The sequence below is a fragment of the Brachyistius frenatus genome, unplaced genomic scaffold (genome assembly GCF_029030835.1).
Source record: "Brachyistius frenatus isolate BFR_SWC_R1_liver_20210118 unplaced genomic scaffold, ASM2903083v1 Contig_8, whole genome shotgun sequence".
Classification (NCBI taxonomy): Eukaryota; Metazoa; Chordata; class Actinopteri; family Embiotocidae; genus Brachyistius; species Brachyistius frenatus.
This window is the reverse complement of record NW_027210607.1, coordinates 2,176,292-2,188,955: the sequence shown is the minus strand read 5'-3', so window position 1 is coordinate 2,188,955 and position 12,664 is coordinate 2,176,292. Positions and strand designations below refer to the sequence as shown.

Here is a 12,664-nt window from a genome sequence, read left to right as displayed (position 1 = left end):
ATAGTTATTTGTGACTTTTGGAAAATGTATTTAAGAAAAAAAAGACTGGGAAAACATAAATATTAAAATAATCCAAGAAAAGACACCAAAACTAAAATCAAATGATTCTAGAAACAGAAGAATTGGGTGTTGACGTTTACATCAGCACATGAAGACGATCAACAAATCTCAGCATTTTTCACACTTGGTCCATGTCTCCAGCTGTCTGAGGGTAAAAGGTTTCTGTCCCTTCTGTGTGTGCATTTAGTCTCAAAGTATCGTCTCAGATACATTGAACTTAATCGCATGAACCTATCAGAGCATAATTAAATGTTAGACCACCAGAACCGTACCTCTCACAGTCTGCACTTCATTGGCCCCCACACAATGAAAAGCAGATGGGAGGGACAAGTGACTCTATGTTTAGGTGTGTGTGTTTGGGGGGATCAGAGCTGCAGTGATGGCCCAGGTAAAGGCAGCAGGAGACACCCTGAGGAACATCCAGGACTGCACAGAAGTTTACTCTGATATGGCCACAGTCAGCTCCAGTGCAGGTGAGCCCAAAAAGATATGTGAATTACAGCCTGATTTACGTTATTTATATTTATATAAAACATTCAAATGGTACAGCATTGTTCCTCAAAGATGTATTTTTGTCCACAATAGGAAACAGTTGGTATTTTTTTTTTGCCTGTGATTCATACAACTAAATTACCCTGCAAATGATGGTCTCGATTACTAATTTCGCTTTATAAAGACTTAATGTTTGAAATTTAAAAAAAAAAAAGAAATTAATATCAAACCATCATGTCATCCACCACTGATGAGGTTTACTCTGTAACCACAGCAACAGACAGACTTGTAATAAATTGTTACTGTCTTGCCATTTCTTTGCATGTTTTCAATAATGTTTCTTGTGAATTAAAGTAATTTAATTTACTTTAATGCAGTGTTGTTCTCCTACCATTCAATGATTGGGGATGTAAAGTGCTGCACGGTCTAAAAGCTGTTTATGACATGTAAATATGTTGAATACCAGCACAAAATATCTGTTTCTTCAAAGCTTAGCACCTTTTCCAGTTGCATTCTTACCATGTTAGCAGATTTGCTAATAAAATAATAATACATACAATTCTAATATCAAACATCACCAATCGTGCATTTTCCAGCAACAATGATGTGATCGGACAAGGTCAGCTCGGTCCGCCGTTGTGACAGATTAGTCACTTTGATTGTGGTAATAATCTCGGTCAAATCCCCTAGTTTCTGGTATCTCTTTCTCACGAGTTTGTGTTTGGCAGCTAAAGCTCTCTGGCTCTCAGGTTGCCTGGTGGCAGTGGGAACCAGAAAGTCGGTGTAATCCCTCTTTTTCAGACGGTCATTGGTGAATTGCGTTCTTACAAGTCGAGGCTGCTGGGTTTTTTTGTATAATGCCAAGGAAGTGAAGAAATAGGAGCTGCAGAATTGTCTCCTAAAAAGTGAAGGTCTTTTCAGCATCCGCGCAAACTCATCCCTTATTTTTCTCCCTCCTGAAAACAGATATTGGAGAGTCGGTGAAGAAGGGGGCGTTGTGTGAGACCTCCATGGATGTAGGTCTCAGCAGGCGAACCAGGGCTTACCCCTCCCCGGCCCGGAGACGCCACCGCACCACCTTCAGCCACAAGCAGCTGGAACAGCTGGAAGTGGCCTTTGGACAAAATCAGTACCCTGATATCTACTACAGAGAGGAGCTGGCTCGCATCACCAAACTCAACGAGGCTCGCATACAGGTGGGACAATAGAGATTGCATTTCTTTTACAGTTACAGCTCTGTTACAGTTGTGACGTGCAACTTTAAAATTAAAAGTCTACCCTTCGTCACAGGCCTTTTTCACAGCAGCCATAGCAGGAAAAGCACAAAACAGCAGTTTCCCAGCACAGTGAGCCAGTATGAGCGACACCAGGACCTGAACCCTGAAGCAGATTAGTGGAATTCAGCCGTCATTAATATATTTATACTTTCCAGGCCAGTATAACACCAAAGTGTGTAATACACCCATCATTCCACTAGAGGATGCCGTATCAGTGTCATTTTTCCTCACCAAGGTGTGAAAAGTACAAACACTGACAGTGGTGGAAGAAGGATGTCATGTGACAAAGAACCAACCAAAAGTGGTGAAGTCTGAGTAGGGAGGTAGGTTGGAAGGATCAAACCCAATGTTCATTTTCCTGTCCCGGACCAAGTAGTTTTGGTGCTTCACTCTAACCATGGGGTTTTGTTTTGTTTTGTCCTTTAACTTGGCCACAAGGTTTTTCCCGCTTAGTCGAAGCAAAACCTCCCACTGAACCAGTCTGCTGCAGTGGACTGACAGGTGTATGAAACCTTCTGGTGTGATCCTGGGTTTGGTGTTCCCACTGTGACCTCTCTAAATGTCTGGCCTAAAAAAGGCCTGTTAAGAGCGAATAATAACAAAACTACTCACCGAGTTTGACCGTAAATCATTTTAGAAGTCCACGACCAAATTTGACCAAATTAGTTGCAACACAAAAAGTCTAATAATGTAACAATAAAAGCGAACAATGTGATAATGCTCCCTCAATACGACACAGTGCAATGATGCTGTTGTGTAACCGGACTGTTCATGGGACAAAGCAAGCAACTTAACATTACTTCGCACTTTAATTACCTGATATTGTTTTACACTTTAACCCTGTTCTCCATTAGTGAATAAAATTGTGTGATATTGCAGGAATGCTGCATGAAACATTCTTATAATGTGGAAAAATGGAGATGATACCGACCATGCTTGTTTTGAAGTGTGTTAAAATAAAATGTTATATCAAAATATGTTTTCTGGTTCACTTTCCCTTCGCATGTGCAAAACTGCTCCTTTTGAATTTGATAATGTCACACGAATAGCAAAGATTGTTGCTGTGAGATTTCATGATGAAACCAGAACCCTAATTTCACTGCGTGAATACGGGTCTGTTGACCCTCCATAGAGAATCGTTTGTAGACGTTCCATCCTTCTGGCCGTAGCATGCACCGAAACCGGCCGACGCTCTGCCACCGCTGCAACTACCTACGGCCCGTGTCCAGCAAAGCTTTTTTTCCTGAGCACAGCATATTTTTACATTGTTTTAATAAGCACAAGCAGATTGACAAGGTGCTGAGCGTTAGTTCTTTATCCAATATTTTGGCGATTTTTTTTCCGGTGACTGAGAGTTGAAAAATATTAACACTGCGCTGTCATCAGCCGTCCAATCACAGAGAAGGAGGGGCCGGACAGACACTGTAAACCACAGACACTGCTCGCTGATTGGTCCGCCCTTCAGAGTGGCTCTGCAAACACTAATATGAGCCGAGGTACTAGACTGTTATCACAGCGAAGAAAACTGAAGCTGTGAGACACAGTCGGTGCACCCAGGCTATTTACCATTGGTTCTTGGCAAAACAAGGCACTGCTCAAATGTCCCACTTTTATTGAACTAACCATACTGACTTTTGTTGTGAAACAATTGTTGTTCTGAATTTTGTACCCTCATGGTTGAAATGCAGTTATTGTAAGTCGCTTTGGATAAAAGTGTCAGCTAAATGTAATGTAATGTAATGTAACTATTTTGTTGTTGGTCCTGGTATTTGTGTTGTCACAACCCAGCTCAAGGCTTGACAACAAAAGGGAGACTCCACACACAAACCCAAAAAGAAAAGTGTTTATTAAAGTAAACTAAGCAACTTAGAACAAAATGTTTGAACGTAAGGTTTCAGTAATGTAAGCATGTGTGAAGAGTGAATGTAAGTGTAAATCAAAATAACAAAACCGAATGACTACATTTTAGCCATGTGGTCCGCCCATGCTTCTCAGACAAAAGAGAGCAATCACAGGAAGGCAGTCCTTTTATACTTTTAGGCCACTCCCTCCTCAGGTGCAAGCAGCCAACTGGACGGACCTCTTACAACTGCCACGCCTACAAAACACAGAAATAGAGTTGAAGTAAGGAGAGATAGAGAGATCGAGCGAGAGAGAGACAGATGGAGGGCCATCACACTCACAAGAGGAGGAACTAATTCAATTCAATTCAATTCAATTCAATTTATACAACACGTGTTATTTCATGGCACTTCACACATTAAAATCCTTACAGCAGAACTTTACAATATTATACAGAGAAACCCAATAATTAAACACAATTAACAACTAATCTGTCGTTTCCTCCAACCTGCTCTTGTCTCAGCAGGTGTGGTTTCAGAACAGAAGAGCCAAACAGCGGAAGCAGGAGCGGGCCTCACAGAAAGTTCTCCCGGTGGGAGTGATGCCGAGTCACAGGGCTCTGCTGGGAGGAATGCACATCCAGCCGGCCGGCATGGCCCGGCAGTACTACCCCCAGCCCCTGGCTCACATCCCCCGCCTCTCCCCCATGCTGCCCTCCGGCGCGTACGCCCGCCACCCAGGCCCGGTCAGCCAGTACCCCTGTCCCAGTGTCCCCCCACAGCCGCCCCCCCCGCGGCAGCATGACGACTGGTACGGCCCACTGAGGAGCAACCTCACCTCGCCCATGTTCTCACTGGCCCCCATGCAGCCGCTGGACCCGGCCTCTCACTGGAGCTAAGAAGTTACCATAAAAACACGCTGAATGTTCTAAAACATAAAAGCTACATTAAAAAAAAAAAAAAAATAATTTTTTGTTTTAAATCTATTTCGTCTACATCTTGATACACACGTTCACTTTTCTGTTTCACTGCTGCATTTCATAACTAGACTGTAGATTAAAATTTGCAATTTAGTCTCAAACATGGTTTTCTAATCTGTATGATTCCACTGAAACACAAGATATCTTTGTTCACGTGTATTAAAATGTTCTTGAACTTGAGCTTGAAGGTTAATTTTTCAGTTTGTAGGTTGCAGTTTGACAAAAACTGTGAAGGCAAGGTTCACTTATTATATTTTTTCATGAAGCTTCTGGCTGCATCTAATGGGCTTCATAGTTCAGAACTACACTTACAGGTTACAGATAACAACCGAATCATTTCCATGAGCAACTTGCAAGATGGGTCTGACTGTTCTAAAAGAAATGTCATTATTAGTTATGAATTGAACACACACACACACACACACACACACACACACACACACACACACACACACACACACACACACACACACACACACACACACACACACACACACTTGTGTTTTAATCACTTCAGAGGACATTACATTGAATTATATTAATTTCCTGGAGCCTTACTCTAATCTTAAAGCAATTCGTCAACCTACGATCTAATATTTCGTGTTATGGGACTAGTTGTCCCCACAATATCCCTGAACAAGTTTATGTTGTCCTCACAAGGGAGTTGATTCGCTGTAATGTTACCAAATAATCAGGTTTCACTCACACACGAAAAGCGTGTGTGTGTGTGTGTGTGTACACATCTGCAGATGAAAGCTATTAAACTGATTCCATGACATTTGACATCAGGATTCACATCTAATGCAACAGACACAAACATCACATGACACAGTCTGTAGATAATAGTCTTTTTAATATTTTACATATCAGAAACAACCCAGTTGCATCTGTTTTTTGTTTTTTTTAATATTTGCATTAAACAACCTGAAATGATTGACAAATCAATACTGGATGGCAAAAATATAAATTTCATCCATATGAACAATGATACTAAGGAAGAAATCACAGATGGATTCAACAAACTTCACCTGACGTATTTTATCCACATCTGTTTTAAAGGCAGCTAATTTCTGAAGGAAACACGTGTTGCGTTCAAGTGCTTTTCTGGAAACCCATGAAACATTGTCAAACTGCAGCAGCGTCAGCCAGCGGGCTTTCAGTCTAGCTTATCCAGTGATAAAAGAATCAGCGACGCACAGTGTGGCGCTGCTTTGCATTCACTCTGTGGTGACAGATTCCTGTCAAGTATCTGCTGACTGGCTCATTTTGTAGTTTTAATAATCATGAAGACGACCACAGGGAGAAATATGAGCGTCGTGTTGTCCTTCCTCCAACCTCAGACTTCACCTCATCACTTCAACAAGGTTTACAGCTCCACACACACATCATGTGATCAAGTCAAGGCCACTTTCTGTTGTCATGAGAACGACCTGCTTGTGTCATCATCCTCACCACGAACAGGAAATGAAATGGATTCACAGAAAGAATCATTTTGGTCCATGATGTCGAGCATCGTGCGCGTGTGCGTGTGTGTGTGTGTGTGTGTGTGTGTGTGTGTGTGTGTGTGTGATGACATTCTGTTTCGATGCGATCAGGCTACCCGAATGAATTAAGTGTAGCACCACTAAAAGAAGAACACACACTAACAGAGCTCCTGTACATATAAAGGGTCAGTTCACCCAAACTATTCCGTAGGATTATTTTAGTTTTGGGACCTTCTGTTGCCACCTCGGGGCAGTGAAGGAACTTTTGTTCATCAAACACAAACTTCACAGCGGTGACTCTTTACAATCATTGTCCAGGTTACTTTGGGAAGAACACAGACTTCACTGTGAACTTTGGCTGTTTTACTTTGGCAGAAAATAGTTCCCAAAGAAAGGATTGTGCTCTGAAAGTATGCTGACATGGCTACATACTGCTCAGGGTTAAGTACATGAAAAAACATTTTAGATATTCGGGTGAACGGATCCTTTAAAAAATGGCATGACTTCAAGGAATCTACAACAGAGGGTGTAAAATCGTCCCTGTGGACTGTAGACATACACCAGAGTCAAACTAAAACAAGGAGCATCGTATGTTCCACCTTTTTGTTGCTCATTAAATTACCACCAGATCCGGTTTTCGCTCTTCGCTGCTTCAAAAAAAAAAAAGAAGAAAGAATCGGCACCCAGATTGATCGCCTGCGAGACAGAAAGTAAAGATAGTTTGGCTCCCTGGTGGCGCCTTCACCGCTCTGCAGACTCCTTGCTGTTGTTGTGGACACGATGAGACAGGGAGACGCTCTACTCCAGTGATTTGGCGAACTCAGCGTAATCTATGTACCCGTCGTTGTTTTTGTCATCGTCCCTCAGAACGTCGTCGATCAGAGCGATGAGGTCGTCCTCTTTCATCGGCTGGCTGTTCTCGCCTCTCTCCTGGAAGAGGAAGAGCGCAACAATGCGTTGGCCAACGGACTTCCAGCAGACGTACTATGTGGCAATGCGTGTGGCAATATTGATAAAGATACAATATTTTTCTTTACAGCTAAAGAATTGTGCTGATTGTTTATCAGAAAGTCAGTAAGCTGCAGTTTTAAAGCAGTTCAAAAATGGCAAATATCTGCTGGATAAAGCTTCTTAAATGTGACACTTTGCTGGTTTTGTACGTCTCATATGATCTTTATTAAATAACTGTTGGCCGGACAAAAGGAAACATTTGGAGAACTCATTTTGGGCTTTAAGATGGTCATTGATTGTTATTTTATCTTAATTTTATAGACTTGATTATTGTCTCAGAATTCTGCTCCCTGACATTTAAAGTTAAAATGCTCCACACTGCTGTACAAAATAAACAGTTCAACATGACTCTTTATTAAATAAGATGCCTCCGTCCAGCAGCAGAATGTAACCAAATACTGTACTGAAGGACAAATGAAGTACTTGTACTTTATTCTTATAACATACAACAATTCAGATGGGAATATTTGACTTTTTACTCCACTACTATTATTTGCAAAGAAAAGGCTTCTTTAGAAATGAAAATAAAATTATACCAAGCATACGAAGAGCTTATAAAAGAGAATGCTTTGTTATAGATGCAACTACCAAACAACATGTGCAAGGAAAGATGAAACAATAAGTTGATTAATCAACTTATACAGAATTAGATTTGTTTTGATACTTAAGTCATTTTGTTGTTTCTCAAATATGAGGATTTACTTACTTTTTTTCTGAATTTTTATAAATCAAACAACAAACCAATTAATGCTAAATATGATCAGGGGATTCACCCATAATTCCAATATTCATTAGTTGCCATCCGGTATGAAAAAGCTATAAAATACCTCCTCTTCAACCAACTACAACAGACTAACTGCTGTTAACACATTAATGCAGGTGCTTTTTTTTTTTTTAAAGTATAACTATTATAAAGAACAATTTTATCCATTGATACTTCAAGTCCATCTTTATATTTATACCTACATACCTTTACTTTACTTTCAGATTTTTAACTCAGGATACAGCTGAGCAATATATCATTATTATATTATTATAAGGGGCTGGATAGAATGATATTGGATTTTGGATATTATAATATGGTGATCTGGTATACCTGTTGTCCTCTTCTGGCTTTAATGGCTGCATTGCAGTGAAGTGATGTAATTTCCTACGAGACTGTTGGAGCGGCTTTATTATTTGCCTTTTCCCACTTAGTCAATAAATCTAGATTACTGAAGATTATCTATGAAAATTCTCATTGAAATCGCTGTCATCCTAACAATATTGTAGGGATGACAATATTGTATCATAGAAGTACTAATACAGTATCACACTCCAAAAATACTGCATTGTGGTACTGTATTAGTACTTCTATTGAAGTACTTCCTTGACCACTGCTCCCCTCATGACTTTAACCCCTTAGGGTTACGGACAAGTATATAAGAAAGAAAGAATTGATCATCTTTGCACATTTCAGATTCAGAAAGTATTTCGAAGTTCTCTTGCCTCTGAACTTCAGCATCATTCGGACTCAGAGAGGAAGTTGGCGTTAGGTGTAACGCACAGAGACAAGCAGGCTGTCATCTCAAAATGCACCAGTTACATGATGAGAGAGGATGGTGGATTTTTTGAGGATGGACCTACCTCTCTGTGTACGTGTGTGATCGCTGTGGCGAGCTCCAGCCCGTCCAGCAGGTTGTTCCCATCATAATCGTGCATCTTGAAATAGTGCAGCTGAAGCTCTTGGGGTGTCATTTCTTTCTCTGGTTTGTCTATGACTCCCTCCAGGTGTTCCATGATGTGACTGACAGCAGAGGAATTGGAGAAAAAAAACAAAAAAAACACAGCTTTTGATTACACAGTGGAAACCCCGCTGCTGTCTGTGTTCAAAGTTCACCCAGTCCTCAATCACGGATTTACACGGCCCGCTTTCAAAGAGGTCATGTCACTCACTCTTTGTCTTGCACCATGTTTTTGTCCAGGCGGCCGTGACCGTGGCCGGTTACGTGGGCCGCACTCTCTACTACTGGAGGCTGCTGCTGCTGGTGTGGATTCTCCTGAGAGCGAACACACAGCAGAGAGCAAGACAGGAGGAGGAGGAGGAGGAGCACACCGCCCCCCTGCACACTACACCTGCCAGCCATTCTGCTGGGGAGGGAGGGAGGGAGACAGACAGAGACACAGACAGACAGACAGACAGGCGGAGACAGAGACACAGACACAGACAGGCGGAGACAGGCGGAGACAGACAGGGCAGCAAGTTAAAGACTAATGTTCCGTAATCAATAAATACAACTCTGGTGGATGTCACCTTTTAAATATCTCGCTTCTATATTGTGTTGCACAGTTTTCCACCTCAAGCTTTCCATTTATATGTTGAAGTTTAATCACCCCCATTTATTTACGAAAGTGTCTTTCTTTCCCTTGTCAATATCTTATGAGAGCTACATCTGTTTCATATCAAACATGAAGGCTGCTTCTACCAAACAACTAAGATATATCGCCCACAAATAACATAAAACTGTACATTGAAACTGTGTACCATATGTTTAAGTCAGATGTAATTATTAGAGGTTAATTTTCCACAAAACTAGAAAACCAATATCTGTGTATGGGCTACGTTAATAACTCTACTGTATACGTAGACGTTGCATAACTATGCTCGCTTGATTTAATACTCAGATGAATGAAAACATGCAATAACGTTAGCTAAAAAGCTATTACAAGATTTGCTAGCACGAAGCTTCATTTCCAACTCCATGAAATGACAAGTCGCGTCCGGTGCCTAAACGACTACGACACGTGCTATAAAATTATTTATAAAACCGCTTGTTAATACTTACTTTTAAATAATTCGTTTCTTCACTTCACTCCGTGAACAGTTGTGTTGTTTCAGTAGTTGGCTGGCAACAGTGGTCAGTCACTCAGAGGTTTTCTGGACCAGATGGCTTGCCGTAGCACCACTTGGACACGACAGCTCGTTCTGATTGGTTAAAGTGATCAGAGAGTACATAATTTAGGTGAGATAGTTCCCTCCACTAACCTCCATTTTCACTACAATTTCCCGGCTGTGTTTTGGGATTTACAGCTGTTCTGGGCAGAATTACAATTCCATTATACTTCGTAACTGTTGCAGCGTATTGTTGAAGGCTATAGTAAAATAATGATACTGCTATATAACGCCTAGAAGTGCCTCTAAGTATCTGACTAAACCAAACTTCTTGCGTTGTACATCAAGTGAGAACACATTACGCCGTGAAGTCTCTTGAATAAATTTGATATTATTGAGACAAGAAAACGTGTTAGTCTTTTGATAAAATATTCGTATTTATAGGACAGAAATCAATGCCTTTTACAAAAAGTACAAGTACTTTTTCGTGTCTTACAGAGAGAGAAAGCATCTTCGCGGTGACTCTTTGTTTACGTCAGCAGGGGGTATGAAGCAGCCGCTGAGCTGTCAGATCTCCACTGCACAGGGACAATCTGTGTGGTGGACTTTACTGAGAAGGACAAGCGTCGCTCATGACAAGCAAATGTCCACTTTCCAGAGAGAAAATGATGCAGCTAAATCTCTGTTCAAGAGGCTTGAGGTTTTTTTTTATGTCGTAAAGTAGCTGATATAGACTCTCAGTAGTGGGTGGCCCTTGTTTCCCCCTGTATTTACACCCTGTGATGTGGTTTAATGGGCAAATGTTAATTGCAGTTCAACTGCTGTGTGATGTTCCCCCCCACCCCCCGTTTCCTCCAGCCTGTTCACAGTTTCCCCTATATTTAGTTTGTACTTTAAAAATATAGTTTCCACTGCATATAATGCATCCATTGATTTGCACCATATGCTCGATACAGTTCAATTACATGCCAGTGCAATGGCTGACATGTATTATTTTGTAACAGAGCCAGGAGGTTAGCCAGCGCCAGCCTGCCAATGCTGCTGAACCCAGATCAGGGAGCAAGCCAAGCAATTACAGATAGATTTTATTTTTTTTTTCACTATGAACTCATTTATGAAATGAACACTATCAAAAGAAGAGAACACCATATATGCATGAATCCTGTCTTAGCTAGATTGCACACACTTGACCACAGCTTTCTTCGCATTGCTGCTTCATAAGCCCTACCTGATCCAGTTAAAGTGTTAACGGAAAAAGATTAGGGACATTGGTCTTAAGAGGAGGACTATCCTCCCCTCAATCAAGCCCTCTCAAAATTCCAAGTTCATTCCTAGAAAAAAAAAAAAAACTTCTCTGACTGAAGTCATTTGTGCATAATATTAGAATTGGGAATGTATGCATAAAAGTATGCATTGAATTTAATATGCATAATAATTGCTGCAATGTCACTACAGAAAAAAGTAAAGTTCAGGTGTAATGGAAATGTGTACTTTCTGAATTTTGCAGAAATTTGTTTTGAACTTGAGTTTATTACAGATTCACATTTTAAAATGTATCCCATAATATACACAGCAATGAAACACATTTAAAAATTAAATGTATGTATTTCAGTATTCACACTATATTCTTTAGATTTTTCGTACTGATGACTTTCTGTGCCTGTAGTAACCCACCCCCCACTCCCCACCCCCACACTGCACACGAAAGATTACACATTTATTTCTGCTGGCAGTCCGCAGTCACTCCCATCGTGTCCGGGGAGTACAGTCACCACCGGGACAGAGCGCCGATGGCAGCCCGGGTCTCCTTCACTCAAGTGCGCCTGGAAGCGGAGCTGGAGCGCTGCCGGGCCGAGTGCCAGTGGGAAAAGATGCCGGCGATCATCGACCAGATGCAGGCTGCGCACTTCCACGAGGAAGGTGAGTACAGTGGAAGGTGGTCTACACTCGGAGGGATGGTTTCTTTTTAGAGTTCAGGGTATCTCCTGCCACTTCCTGGCAGGTTTTTTTTTTGCTGCTCATTGAACTGTACACTGTACAAATAAAAAAAATCCAGAGAGTTTCATAAATTTGAAAGGTAATGGGACTCCAAAGGTTGTTTGAATTCCACCTGGTTTTATTGGAAGTTTCAGGAAGTTGATCCCAAAGTAGTTTTAAAAAAACGTATTGATGCTAGAAACAGTTTGAAATAATTTTTTGTTTGCTCTGGAACATTAAGGATGAACTAATTTAGTTTGATAAATTTATGAAAAAAGACTAATAATCCCAAATGTTTGTGAAAAATGGATATTTTTTGCAGTGCAGCAACAGCACAGTACACAACTTGGACCTTGGACTCTCAGCAAGATAGAGTGGCCTGCTGTAGTTGAAGGTTTCTTTAGCAGATTTATTACACAAATAATATAAATTATTATAAATAGTAAGGTGCTAATGTGTCCCAGTGGGTCAGACCAGGGTTCACTGAGGGGTTTGCAGTATGGCTGTAACAATAAATGTCATTCCCTGGAAGTTTACAGTAGACACACTGATTAAAGGTGCTATTGTAAGAGCTTTTACCTGCTATTCCCTATGCAAAACAACCTTTTTCCAACTGACTGTTAACAGCAACAGACTTGAAATCATTCCACTCAAAGAAACACACACACAC

At 41.0% G+C, this 12,664-nt stretch overlaps 3 protein-coding genes across 4 annotated transcripts in view; 2 read left to right on the top strand and 1 right to left on the bottom strand.

The window, feature by feature from the left end:
- Positions 1-433: 433 nt before the first annotated feature.
- prop1 (PROP paired-like homeobox 1) lies at positions 434-4,569 on the top strand. The gene is made up of 3 exons (XM_069689774.1): positions 434-533; positions 1,519-1,748; positions 4,198-4,569. Exons 1-3 carry the CDS (start codon positions 440-442, stop codon positions 4,567-4,569), a joined length of 696 nt encoding a protein of 231 aa, XP_069545875.1. The 5' UTR covers positions 434-439.
- A 915-nt stretch (positions 4,570-5,484) lies between these two features.
- Positions 5,485-10,061, bottom strand: mcfd2 (multiple coagulation factor deficiency 2, ER cargo receptor complex subunit). 2 transcript variants are annotated; one of them, XM_069689861.1, is made up of 4 exons: positions 9,971-10,061; positions 9,081-9,275; positions 8,772-8,931; positions 5,485-7,064 (listed from the first exon to the last, which is right to left on the bottom strand). In XM_069689861.1, the coding sequence occupies exons 2-4, from the start codon at positions 9,269-9,271 to the stop codon at positions 6,933-6,935; spliced, it is 483 nt and encodes a 160-aa protein (XP_069545962.1). In that variant the 5' UTR covers positions 9,272-9,275; positions 9,971-10,061; the 3' UTR covers positions 5,485-6,932. The 2 variants fall into 2 exon arrangements, with proteins under 2 accessions (XP_069545962.1, XP_069545963.1); XM_069689862.1 differs by having other exon boundaries at positions 9,081-9,272.
- A 1,731-nt stretch (positions 10,062-11,792) lies between these two features.
- The window catches only part of ttc7a (tetratricopeptide repeat domain 7A), a 60,003-nt gene continuing 59,131 nt past the window's right edge, over positions 11,793-12,664 (top strand). The window contains exon 1 of the mRNA XM_069689860.1: positions 11,793-11,937. Coding sequence (XP_069545961.1) covers positions 11,808-11,937 — 130 coding nt within the window. The 5' untranslated portion in view covers positions 11,793-11,807. The remainder of the gene's footprint in view (positions 11,938-12,664) is intronic.